The 13521-nt window shown below is 42.5% G+C and overlaps 1 protein-coding gene across 9 annotated transcripts in view; it reads left to right on the top strand.

Moving 5' to 3' along the window:
* Positions 1-5566, top strand: part of WASF3 (WASP family member 3) — a 74850-nt gene extending 69284 nt beyond the window's left edge. For all 9 annotated transcript variants that reach the window (XM_055802844.1, XM_055802848.1, XM_055802850.1 and 6 more), the window contains 3 exons: positions 15-278; positions 1877-2247; positions 2971-5566. In XM_055802844.1, the coding sequence (XP_055658819.1) occupies positions 15-278; positions 1877-2247; positions 2971-3128 (793 nt within the window). In that variant the 3' untranslated portion in view covers positions 3129-5566. The remainder of the gene's footprint in view (positions 1-14; positions 279-1876; positions 2248-2970) is intronic.
* Positions 5567-13521: the final 7955 nt, after the last annotated feature.

Here is a 13521-nt window from a genome sequence, read left to right as displayed (position 1 = left end):
TACTTTAATTTTAGGTCCCATGCATCTGATGTTACAGATTATTCTTATCCTGCTACTCCGAATCATTCCCTCCATCAGCAGATAGCAATGCCTTCATATGGAACAGGAGATGGTCCGCAGTACATGGCAGCATCCCAAAGCCATGAGCATGAATACAGACCACCTTCCACCACTGTACGACATGCTACTTTAAACAGACCTCAACAACCACCTCCACCTCCACCCCAGCCTTCAGATGGCCAACATAGCTCAGTACCTGTGGTACCAGCAGAATATGGGTAAAACTCCTGATTTATTCCAGTGGATTCTTGACAGAACTAGAGGGTTGCATGTTTTTCATAACCATCATAACATATAATGCATACACACAAAAAGACCCCAAAGACATTAGTTATCTCCCTGGGGAGGACAGAATAAAAAATTAAGTGAAGAAATAATGAAGGCAGAAATGATGAACCATGCATTGAATGTGGTGAAATCAATATACTTGTAAAATATTAAAAAGGCGATAATTTTCCTGTAAAGTGGAAAACAGTTATAGTATAATTTGAATAATACTTTGAACTTCAGGAAACATGCAGATGAAGTATTGCTGAATGTGATGAATGTGGCAGTCCATGTTGAATCCCTGAAATGACTTTTTAAAGGGGCTTATAACAGTTGGAAGGGATCTCCTTCAGATGCAGATTGAATGCCTTACTGCCACAGACACCTCCATAATTCCAGATATGAGTTTATCAAATTCCTATGTAGATACTTGACCTGAATGCATTCTGAAGGAAGGCTTCTCCAGAGTACTTGCTCTCCAACAGCAAGAAAACACCTGTTTTCTAACCAGTCTGTGCCTCTGTTCTTTTGCTTAAATAGTTTAGGCTTTCAAGCTGTAACCCCAGAAAAGTTGTAATCATTCTTGCTTGTGTTGCTTTAAACTAAGCAAGCCAAGTTTTTTCAGCCTCACTCGATGCGTCCGGGGGTAGCATTTGCCTGATTCATGACTGTATCATGCTGTAGATGACTCAGTTATGCTATGATTGACTGCTCCAACCTGCATTTTCTGTGTTATTTCCAGTTTATAACAGAAATACTTGTGCTTAGTCCCCAGGTACATGACCATCGTCAGTGTATCACAGTTGTCATACATTGACATGTATCACTGAATGTCATTAGTAACTTCCCTTCAACTCCCATCTCCTACATCTAGTTCTTAACCGACTTCATAACTCTTACATTAATTCCCATTTTTTCTGCTCAATAATCCTTCTAATGACATTTTAACAAAGAAATTAGCTTTTCCCTGTTCCTCCTCCTCAAAGTATCAATCAAATATATCAATTTAATTAAATAATGTTTAAATTGATAACCTTCACTAAAGAAGCACATGAGATGCATGATATACCTTTGGGTAAATCTTTCCATTCGTATTTTCCATTGTCCTCCATGCCTACATCTTTTATTATCTCTTTAATATTTGTTCTAACACTTGGTCTTCTATGGAAGCGATACGTGTAGTCTACAGTTTTTGTTGGTCCCTTCTTTGTCATAGGCCTCGTACTTAATATTCTCACAGATAGAGATTTAGTAACAAATACAACTTTACACTTAACTAGGCAAGAGTATTAAGATAAAAATCTGACTTTGTTCGTGGAGTGCTGAAAGGACACTACCTTTAACTTTGTCATCTGCCTTAAATCTCGATGTGTTACCAGTAATCGACAATTCATATGTTTATAATCACTTGCATATTCAACTCAGCAGTTTAAATTCCTTTTGATTTTTGTTTTAGCTGAGGGTGGGTGAATGAGAGCAGTTTAAGGGGTGATGATTCTGTAAGGCCTAACTTTCAATGCATTAAATGTTTTTGTTCTGTTTTATATAGGATGCTTCCAGCTCAGATGGTGGATTATTACAATCCTGCCGGTCCTCCCCCTCCTCCTCCTCCCCCTATGATTCCTTCAGCACAAACTGCATTTGTTAGTCCCCTTCAGCTTCCTGTGCCGCCTTCCCATTCTGGACTGGTGACTGGCTCTACATACGCAGCTACTCATCCTCCTCCTTCTAGTGGGCTCGTTGTCACTGCTCCTCCTCCTCCTGGTCCCCCTCCTCCCCCTCCAGGCCCTCCTGCAGCAGGTTCGTCCCTCTCTTCCTCCCCAATGCATGCCCCTCCAGTTACAGAGGCAAAACGTCACGAGCCTGCGCAGCCGCCAGTAAGTGATGCACGGAGCGATCTTCTTGCTGCCATTCGAATGGGTAAGTAGGCGTGTGAGGTTCAGATACTTGTGGGTTTTTTTCAATGAAAGCACTGTGTTTTCCAGTCATCTGAGTTTCATGGCTTCTGTTCCCGCCTGGGCAAATGTCATTGACAGCCTAGTTAACCACCGGTACCACACAGCTAACATTTGTCAGCCCTGTCTTTGAATCTTTTTCTAATGCCTAAATGTGCAGCTTTGACAAACATGTGCTAGTGTTTGTGGGGACATAATCAAATGAAAACAGTGCTTGTGTTCATTGCATAAAGCAGCCGGTAGATGTACATGGATTTTTGTTTCTGTTCAGAACAACAGAGTTATCCCAACAGCAGGCTTCAGCCCGCTGACTCTTTCACCGTTGATGAATGGCTGTTCCTGACTTCGCTTACAATATGGAGCTGTGGGTCTAATGGTATTTCCAAATACAATTACGAAAACTTTCATCTTCGGATCAAAAGGACCTGTACAGTCTTGAATATTTTAACATATTGTTGACAGTTCTAAAAGTCTAGAGGTATTCAGGCTCTGAAAATGGATTCCAATCTACCTTTTTTGTCTTCTTCCCTTCCTTGCTTAGGGAAGCTCTCTAACTCAATGATTTTTTTTCCCTTCTTTTTCCTGAATATATTGTTAGAATATATTGTGACAAAACTCATCAGTAAACAATATGAAATGTAAAATCTCTTGTGCAGAAAACTTTGTCTCAGAGTGATTGTCTTTACAGGAATCCAGCTGAAAAAGGTACAGGAGCAACGTGAGCAAGAAGCAAAGCGAGAGCCTGTTGGAAACGATGTGGCAACCATCCTTTCAAGACGCATTGCCGTGGAATACAGTGATTCTGATGACGATTCAGAGTTTGACGAGAACGATTGGTCAGATTGAACCTGGTCCAAGCCCAGTGGCAAGTTCATTAAATCCTTGGCTTCAGTGACTGCTTCCTTAGCAAGATGTAAAGCAGGACGTTGACATGTATTAAGGCTAGTGATCGAAGTGCTAAAATCGAATTGGTATTACTCAGAATGCTGTAGCTTAGCAACTCTGGTAAATAATGATGTGATTATGCTTATGCAGATCAGAAACTTGTCTTACTTTCAGTATTTACCGCATAATACTTAAGTGCCACTAAATGTAGCAAATCATGTGCTGCGTGCAAAATATGCTGCAGTTGTTGCACTGTTACAGAACCAGCATTTTATTTTACTTTCCTGATCTTGAAGGGATAAAATATATTTTTTTGACTTTTCGTCTTACTCTTTTAATTATGTAAGCAACTTAGGTACTTGTGAATTGGTCTGGTTGTTAGTCTTTGAGAGCAGTTAACTATATGACCGAGTGAAGTGTTGAGTTCCATAAATATGACTTAGCTTTTTTTATTAGTTACTAATTATGCCCACCTTAGTCTATTTTTATTCACTTCTGGGCTTAGTTTTTTTGCATACAGAACTGTTTTTCTATAATCTTTCTTTTTATCTTAAAAATGAAGCAGCTGATGAAATATGCTTTGAAGAATGAATCCACGTGATCCAAAATAAACTTTCTTTTTTTTTGAGCAGACTGGATAAGTTTGTAACAGTACCAGCTCTAAGGTTGCTGGCTGCTTGTTGGGTAGGGTGCTGGGTGTCTCAGGTAGGCTGCAAATGCATGTCTGTGTTACAAATGAAAGTTAAACTACCTGTAGAGCTGTTCAGTTTTATGATACAGATCAACTAGATGCAAAGACTTCAGGATAGACCTGATTAAAGCCATACGGTTATTGCAGTGTAGAAATGTTACTCTGTTATTACTAAAGATTGGAACAGTCCAGATCTAGCAATCAGATCCATTTCACAACTATTAAACTTGGTCTTTATGCCTGTAGGTATAGATGTTTGTAAATAAGTTCTGTTGTTGTTGATTTGTACATGTACATGACAGGTCGTTTTAGGTTTCCTGTAGCATGTTTACTCAAAACTACTATTACTTTGAATGTATTTCTTTCCCAGTATATCCCATTGATAAAACATCAGCAGTTAAAGCAGTTTTAATGGTTGTTTAGGTACTATGCCATAGATACACACTTTTTTTTCCCCTCCTTCCCTAGGAACAGTTGCTGTCATACAGTCTGCTTTGGCTGTCTGTTTTCTTTAAAACCCATTCCTTTTTTCGCAGTATGGTATTAAAAATGGGGGTTTGGGGTTTTTTTTTCTCTCTCCTGGACTGAGTCAGGCTGCTGCTTTGCCTAATGAGGCTTTAAAAAATATATTCATAGCAGGGGAAGAGTTCTTTCCTTACCAGATTACAGTTTTAATCTTTGTAACTGAAGTCTGTGTAATTCCAGGTCTAACATTTGGTAAAGCTCCTTTGTTCTGTGAGGCCCCATCTGTTAAAAAAAAAAGTATGTAAAATAAAAAGAGAAATGGAAGATAATTATTTAACCTGTGTTCTACATGATTAACAGTTTTAGTCCTGAGAATGTAAGTCTGACATGATGTTTGCATGCAAACTCTTGGCTACTGCATTGCTGTTTAATTTGCATATGATTTTTCAGTCTGTGGTGGCTGTCTTTGGGGTGGTAACATGCTGCCTCAACGCGGGTGTTAAAATCTACCACGTAAAGTAGGACCAATCTCTGCATAATGGTGAGCAGCTACAGCTCTTGGTAATCGGTGGCAGCTGAAGGGACTAATCTCCATTTCGCTTGGAGCTGGTTTTGTCTTTGCCTTAAAATACAGAGCTGCTGCCTGCTTTATTTTGTGTCCTGGAGTCCGAGGTCTGTGTGTCCACCACACAGGACAGAATTTAGGCCATAGCATGACGGTGGATTTCATCACTGTATGAGATGGTTTGTTCTTACCACGGTGTGATTGCGCAGTGGCTTGCAAAATGTTTCTTTGGACTAGTAGGCTAAAAGTGCAACTGGGACTGCAGTGTTACATCGCCATATAGGTAGGGACAATACGCTCAGTATTCTTTTAATACGTGCTGAAATGAAATATCTCAGCAAAAAATTCTTTCCAGTCTACTGAAATTTGATATGATAGAAGATATATTTTATGAGCACAGGAGTTGGGTGTCTAAAATTTTGCAATTTGTGTTAATTTTAAATAATAAACATTAAACAAGCTATCAGTTGTGACCAGTTAAGATTGTGTAGATTTTTCTGTCATAGTAGCCAACCTGTTTTTCTGGACCTGCAATGTTGTCATTTTCTTTTCAATATTTTATTAATAAAATGTGAATTGAATTTAGTGACGTAAACTAATGTTATTCTAGGCTGGTTTTATCAGTTTTATCATACTTTCGGTTGTAAGTAACAAATATGAATAAAATCTCACTTTTGAGCCCCTGTGTTTCTTTCCTTAGATTAGTAAGATTAATAGCAAAATCTTTATCCCTTATCGATAAATAATGGGAATGAAAGTGTAACGCTTCCAAGTGCTACCTGTGATCCCAGGAACCATGATTTTACTGGGATAGAGGCTGGAGTCTACAAAACCAGACTTCTTTAAGGTATTGCTGCTCCTCCTAACATGCTTACTACTTTGTTCTTTTGCAACCCTGATTCAAGCTCCAAGCTGAAGTTCTTAGCTGCTGTAAACAGGTATTAATTTCCTCACAGGCAGCTTTAATTTTTATTTTTCAGTGCAATGCATTAAACAGCAACTTTGCTTCCAGAAAGAACATGGCAGAATGTATGCGATGTATTAGCAAGTTCCCTTCCCCACTTTTTTTAGTAAGAAAGAGTCTTTGTAGGTTAATGACACCAAGCACAATTTTGTAAAATGCAAACCCAGGTCTGCCTACTAGAAGAATATTTTTTGATCGGATCTGTTAATTGTAGTCAGGTTAAAACCTGGTATGGTGACAGGACAGGCTTTTCATCATACTGGGATGAACTTGCATAAACCAATTGTGTAATATAGTAGCCTAATGGTAAATTAAACAGATTTGTTTAGGCATCTTATACTTCTTGTTTCCTGGGAAAGTGAATTAGTCTTTACTCTGTTCACCTTGAAAATTCCTGTCCCCCTGGTGCTCGGTTCTTATTTTGCTGAAATTTTCCATCTTTGATTTGAACTTAGATAATTTACAGCAAAGACATAAATTCTACATAGAAACTGAACATACAAGCTTGCTATTTTTGTTCAAAGGCTGTCTTGGTAAAGCGTTTGTAACTGCTCATTTACTGGTTGGAGTTAGGACTGACGATCTCTCAGTGTACTGCTTCTACAGCTTTTGTGTTTGTCTTTTGGATGTTAAAAAAATCCTTCCGTGTAATGAAACCGACATGAGTTGGATTTTTAGGTATTTCAGGTTTCTCTGTACTAAGATGAACTGCATGAAGAAGAAAAATTTTTATTGTAAGACAGGTGTGTGCTGCTCAGAACAAGCTCAAAATTAAGCTCGTTTGCAGTATGCAGATGCAGTTGGGAGGAAGGGAACTGATGCCTCGGGAGATTGGTTCTTTTGAGGTATTTTGCAGCTGTGTTCTCTCTCAGGTGCCGGGCATTGTTGTAGTAATGAAGAGGTGTTCCCTTCCACTTGAAACAACATACCTAAGGATACAGCAAATGTGTAATTTCTAAATTTTTTTTTTAAATCTCACTATAAACTGAATTGAGTACAAACCTGATGAAGATTTCATTAGAACCTTGTGGCTGAAAGCTAAAGTTGCATGAATTCAGTCTTGAGCTGAGGTACTATTTCCTAACAGTGGAGTAAAATAAGTATTGTAACAGTTTATCCAAAGATGGCTTTGACAGTGATTTATTTATTTATTTATTTTTAGGGTGATGTTACACTTTTTTCTTCCTGAAAAACCAAATAAACAGGAATCCAACCTGCTGTAATCTGCTTTGGGGAAAGATTCTTGTCCTGTGGGGCAGCCAGCCTGAATTGTTAATTCTGAGTTTGAAGTGTTCTGACATAAATATGTACATAGAGACACGCATGCACACACACACAAGTCCAGGGATTTTCAGCATCTTGAGGCAGCTCTGTGTTCAGGTACTTAAGCAGTGTCAGTGTGCTCAGTGGTACACAGGGAATGAAAATACATTATGATCGCTGCTAGAATCTCTCGGGCCCTGGTGTCTGCCGGGAGTGACTTGAGCTCATCACTGACACCATTCCCAATTCCTTTGGACTTTAAAGGACTGTGGGTTTCCAGTTGACCACCATCTTTCATTAAAGAGATGAAGAGAAAGAATGAGAACCCTGGGAAAAAAAAGTCCTTTAAGTACAAAACAGGGAGAAGGAACTTCATGTTTGCTTTCTCTAGTAATAGAGGCAAAGAATGGTTTTTCGTGTGCTGTCGAATACCCGTAGGTTTCTCTGGAGAAATGTGTTCTCATCTGCGGGTGACATAGGTGCGTGCGCCTACATGTGGAAAGCAGTCTCCTGCGTTTGTGCTGGACTAGGCTTCTTTTCAGCTACATAAGAAAACAAGTAGCTCCAAAGAGATTCTTAGCTAAATATAGTAGTGTCTTTGGAGATTAATTCTTACTGCTGCAGACAGAGAAGTTCTTATCTGATTAGCCAGAGCAGGGAGTACTGGTGTGCTTTTCCTTTGGTGAGGAGGGGTCACATCCAGCATGCTTTGGAGATTAGAGCCGAGGGCAACTGTTTCTGAGATCTCAACAGCTTATTTCCGACAAGCCTTTCCGGCCACTCAGCATTTTCAATCACTCACATGCTGTCGTCTCCCAGGAGAGCTCTCTGCCCCGCTGGACAGTTGCACTGCTGGTGCCGCCTGGGCTAAAGGGAGGAAGAGAGGGCCGGGAATCCGACAGCTACCCTGGTACTGGTTGATACTGGGTGCTGTCCCATCTGCCTCCTGACAGCAGCCGCAAACAGCAGTCCTCCCAGCTGTACTGAAGGGGATGGCAGAAATACGTGTTCTCTGTCCTTGAAAAATCGGGCACTCTCTCGGTGTCCGCCAGTCCGGATGAATTCTTTATTCAGTTTTCTGAGAATCACTGCTGTTAATGTTTTATTTCTCTAGTGGATTTAATTTTCTCATCCCTTAGCAGTTGCCTTTCTCTTGACTTGCCGAATGGCCTGTGCCCACCACCTGTCACCCTTCACAAACTGGACGCAGTCACCAGCCGTTGCAGAAAGAAATGCATTTGCTCTCCTGAAGGCAGCAGCCCAGAGCTGACCTCGACCTGCAGCCTGTCCCTCTGCATCCTTCTCTTGAGTCTTTTCCTCCTGGTTTTTAAGAGGTAGTTTGCATGTCACCAGCCATGGATCTGCCATTCCCCGCTCCAGCAGGACCCACGGTTTGGCTGGCTGTTGTTGTTTCTTTCCACTTGGGTCGGTCCTTGTTCTGTGCTGGTGTAGCGGATGTTACAAGGGGTGCTGCTGCCAGGTAGGGGGCCTTTCTCCTCCACCAAGCGGGATGATGGTTTATCAGGCAGGATTGTTTATCATAGGTTTGGTTTAGTGATGAAATGTGAATCTTTCTGAAGTTACAGCTCATTCCAGCCGCTTGGGACACTTTCAGATTTGTTTGTGCTAATTTTGTCTGCTCTGGTTTTGTGGTGTTTTCAGCTATACCTGGATTGGTTTGTTTTTCTGTTCAGGGTTTCCTTCCAATTTAGTGTGCTTCCTTAAAACTTTCCTTAGGGTGTCTTCACGCAGCTGGCTAAACTACTTCTGATTGCTGTTACGTTGTAAATATTATTTCTGTATTTGAGGAAGAAGGATTTTTGTTTGTTTGTTTTTTTCATTCTCAGAATGACTATGGAAGTTAACAGTTTCTAGACTGTAGAAGTTTCCCCATAAATTTATTTCTGTGTGATTTCTGTTTATGGCATGTTTTGCTCTAACAAAGGGTTAGAAGTTTTGGTTACAGTAGTTAGGGAACTACTCGGATTGCTGTGAAGAACTCTTGTATAGGTTCATCAAAATATTTAATCTGACTGTGAAAACAGAACATTAAGGTATGTAGTGTGTGCAGTGCTATGTTGCAATGTGTATATTGAAATACTGGCGTACACCTGGATCTTGATTTATAGATGTCGCAGGTTCCTAGGCGTATTTGGAGTTTACTTTAAAATATATGCATCCTGCTGGCTCCTTGCTTCTCCCAGTAACCAGTCACTGGTTGTCATAACTGTTGAAAACCACCATTGTCACATTTCACAAATCTTTCAAGAAAGCTAGGCAAGATAGCTGCCTTGTACCCAACTGACTGCCATCAGACAAACCCTTATCTGACACCCCACCCCCCCCGGAAGTATCTCATTTTTGTTCAACCTCGGTGTTCTGTTAAAAAATGCCAGTGACTGTCAAGTCACCCTTTGCTTTTTAAATTACTTAACAGCCATCTTCATTCTTTAAGTAGTCTATCTAGGAAACTGAATTTAGGTATACCACATTCTTTAAGTACAGGATGCTCCATCCCTCTCCTGTGGTGCCCCTCCTGACCTATATTCCTTCCTGTGTTTCTAGAGTTTATATGAATTATTTATATGGCATGATAGATTTACTTTGTACTTGCCGAAAGAGGAGATAATTCCTCACTTTAGAGATTTTCAAACCTAGTAAAAATACACCAAATTGTGAGGCAGCTGCCAACAACTAGAATTATTTAAGGTAAGAGACATGGGAGTTGTCCAGCTGTAACGTTCTGCTGCTTACTGTGTTACCAGAGAAAAAGCATTCAAGTACAGGATGCCTCACTTAAATGGGGAGAACAGCACCACAGATCTGTGACTTTCTTCTGTCTCTTATATGGGAAATAAAGATTTTTAGGACGGAGATTGGGGAAGAAGAGAAAGGCCGGGATTTTTCCTGTGCTAAATAGTAGGAGATCTTTCAGTGAATAATTGATGATACTTCTCTTTTGTATTTGTTTTATTTTCTCTCCATAGAGAAACATCCTCTGAATGGCGAGGCTCAGTTTTAACCTTCTCCCTGAAGATCACCTTCCCCATTTTATTCTCTTCACCTTATCAGCTGCAGTATGTAATGACCTTTCTCTTTGATTCAGCCATCTGTCTGCTCCAGCTTTTATTTCCTTCACTGATCACTTGAGACATGAGAGTACAAACGGCACTGACAGTGCTGCTGGCCTTGATACCCGATTAGAATAGACGTTAAGTTGACATTTAAATAGTAAATAGGTCTTTTTTAAAATTCATGAATACAAGAATTACTAAAGCAGTCCAGTGAACTGGGAATGTTTTCCGCTCAGAAAGCAGAACAGGCATATTCAGGGCGGTAGTATATTTAAGGACTATGTGGGTAAAGCATACTTCTAAAGTTCAGGTCTGTTTTAAGGCTTCCAGGTGTGAGCTTTGCACGGTTGCTGCGATCACCAGCCTGCTGCAGGTATTGCTTCTCTCTGGGCTTTGGACAGCAACCATTTATTCTCACCCATCTGTTTGAATGCTAGCAGGGATCCCAGTGCTGTAGAAAGGATCTAGAAAAATTTGTTGGCTCAGGAAGCCTATGTGGAATGAAATAGAGGGGTAGTGGGATGGAAAGAGCGAAGTTTCCCTCCGAGAACATCAGCCGTCTTGGCAGGACAGAACTGAAGGTATCTGAGGCACCATTAATTTGTTAGCACAGAACTTAAAGAAAATAATGTAGAACTTCGAAGTTCCAGGTCTTGAGATACATGGCATGGGATCTGTCTCACCCCATCAGACTTAGTCTCAGTTCTTCCGTTTGGTGCCCAAACCAGAGAGATGAAGGTGGCAAGGAGGGTCCCTGGTGGTGTTACTTTCCTTCCACTGGGATTGCCTTGAGATTTATGGATGATAGGTCCTACTGGAAATAGGCAAAACTGCAGCCTAAGCAGCCATGATGCCAGCTAGTTGGTCAGACCACGTCCGTGTTACCCTGGAGTGGACCTCAAAGGGAGAGAATCTGTAGGGCAGGGGGCAGCGGGTGCTGGTCAGCATTAGCCGGGTTTCAGGAGTTCACTTCGCGTGAGCTCAGTGCCTGCTGCTGCAGTGAGAGCAGCTCTCACGCTTAGCCATGCCTGCGAGGGATCAGTCAAATTCTCTGCAATGGGAATCAAAGCATGGCAAATGGGAACGAGCAGATTTGCTTCAGAGGTGCTTCTGATCCAGACTAGAATACTGGTATGGACAGGGCCTAAACAGTGGCTGTGATCTGCGTGTGACTGCCCAACAGCTCTGCATTCATGGCTGTTCACCCTTCCCCACCAGGCTGTCGCTCCTGTCCGCTCCTGTTGTCATCCTTCAGCATCGTGCGTTGCTCAGCTTGAGCGAGAGGCAGTACACCAGCACGTTGATGCACTGAACGCCTCGCGAAGTGTTGGCAGTTGCTGAAGAAGCATTGCTAATGAGGGAGTGTTTCCGAAAGCAATGTGGTGCAGCACATCTCCTACGCAGAGTGTGTAGCAGCCTAAACAGGCGCCTTCTCTGGAGCACATCCCGGCAAACAAGCCAAGCAGGATTAACCGGATAGTAAAAAATCCATCAGCTGGCAATTATACTTTAGTATTTGATTCAAATACAAGGCCAGATAGTGCAGAAAGCGTGAACGTGTTTGTTCGTCAGTCAGGAATTCCCTGCCCAACTAGATGCTGTTTCCCCAAGAGGGGAGCTAGGCTTTGGCTCCTACAACGCCGCAGCGGCGGCAGGGGAGCTGCACGAGGGCTCTGGCAGCTTTCGCCCTGCTCAAGGCTGCTTAGCGTCTGGGAAAACGCTAAATGCGAGGATCCTTCAGTCTTTGTGTGACCTTACTAAAACGTAGGCTTGATCGGGAAGGGATGTCTGAGGAGAGGGCTTCCTTTGGCGGCGATGGACCTGCACGAAGCTTCCCGTCTTTGTCTTGTATCCGAAGCCTTAAGATCCTCTGACAGGGAAACGAGGTGCTGCTGGAGGGCCGCTGTCGCCGCCGCACGCCGTGCCGCAGGGACGGGCTTTCTGCAGGAGGACACTGACCTCCAGTGGACAAAGGGGGCAATCGTGAGAGTTTGTTCTGACGGAAATTGAGCTGTGTGACAACCTGGGCAGGAGATAAAGAGGTTCAAGATACGGAGATTCATGCACTTCGCTATTCCCCAAACCCTCAACGCCTTTATTTTTCCATACAACCGCAGAGCAAGTTGCAGCGTCTTTAAAACTGCTGATCATCTTAATAAAATGATTTCTCTTCAACCCATTTTCTGTGGAGGCACTGCCCCACGTGGACAAGCACGCTGAAATAAGAGAAACCCAGCTATTAAGACATGATCTAACATGAGCTCCGCTCTACTAATTTGATAACTCCTGGAGGACCGAGACCATGGGAACTGTCCTCTGCAGATCTTTCAACTGTTTGTTCCCCTCTCGGTAACCGAGTGGGACTGCGGTGGAAGCAGGTGTACAAAGTTGGAACAAGGCAGAGATGCTCTGAAATGTAAAACTGCCATGAAGATGTAAGCACTGATGGGACAAGATATGACAGCTGAGGAAGTTACTACACCTCTGCTGAGCTCCTGCCTGTAAGTGTCCTCACAAGTCCTCTGAGCCTGCCCTAGCGGTGAGGTGGTGTGACTTCGCACAAATGAAGATGAGGCCTCCAGGGAAGCTGGGAGAGGGGGGTGAATCGCAGCAGCTTAATGTTGGCTGGTTTAAGCTTTTCATTCAGAGAATCAGAGGGGTTGAGGTGGGAAGGGAACTCTGGAGGTCATCTGCTCATGCAGGGCCACCTAGAGCTGGGTGCCCAGGACCATGTCCAGATGGTTTTTGAATATAGCCAGGGATGGAGACTCTGCAGCCTCTCTGGGCAGCCTGTGCCAGTGCCCGGTCACTCGCTGTGGAAAAGTGTTTCCTGATGTTCAGGGGGAACCTCCTGTGTGTCAGCTTGTGGCCGTTGCCTTCAGTTGTGTGCTTGAGCCGTGGGGTTGCTGAGCATCTCTGCTCACCGACTGCGTTGCTGTAAGCACAGGGCTTCAGTTAAAAATGGCGCAAGTTCCTCTTCCTACATGGGATGCTATGGCTAGCAGTGGGTGTGCTGTTCTGCTTCTCAGTTACACAGTGATAAAAATCACTAAATAAATAGTTAGTACAGACTGCATTTGCACAGCAGGTTTCATCGTTGGACTTCTGATGGCTGTAGCTGTGCCTAAGATGAAGCTAGAAAACCTTGGCTGTTCTTCTCTGGGGGATGTGCTTTGGGTTTCACAATGCTGAGAGGTTTTCTAATGCCCATCAGCAACCTAATGAGAAACAATCTGAGGGCCTTGTTGGGTTTGATCAGGCTGTTTTCCAAGGAGGAGGAAAGAGTTTTGTGGCTGCCTTTGAGAAAAGGACTGGAAAGACAGGGTGAGGTT

This window comes from Falco peregrinus, chromosome 4, assembly GCF_023634155.1.
Source record: "Falco peregrinus isolate bFalPer1 chromosome 4, bFalPer1.pri, whole genome shotgun sequence".
NCBI lineage: Eukaryota > Metazoa > Chordata > Aves > Falconiformes > Falconidae > Falco > Falco peregrinus.
This window is presented reverse-complemented; position numbering and strand designations above follow the sequence as displayed.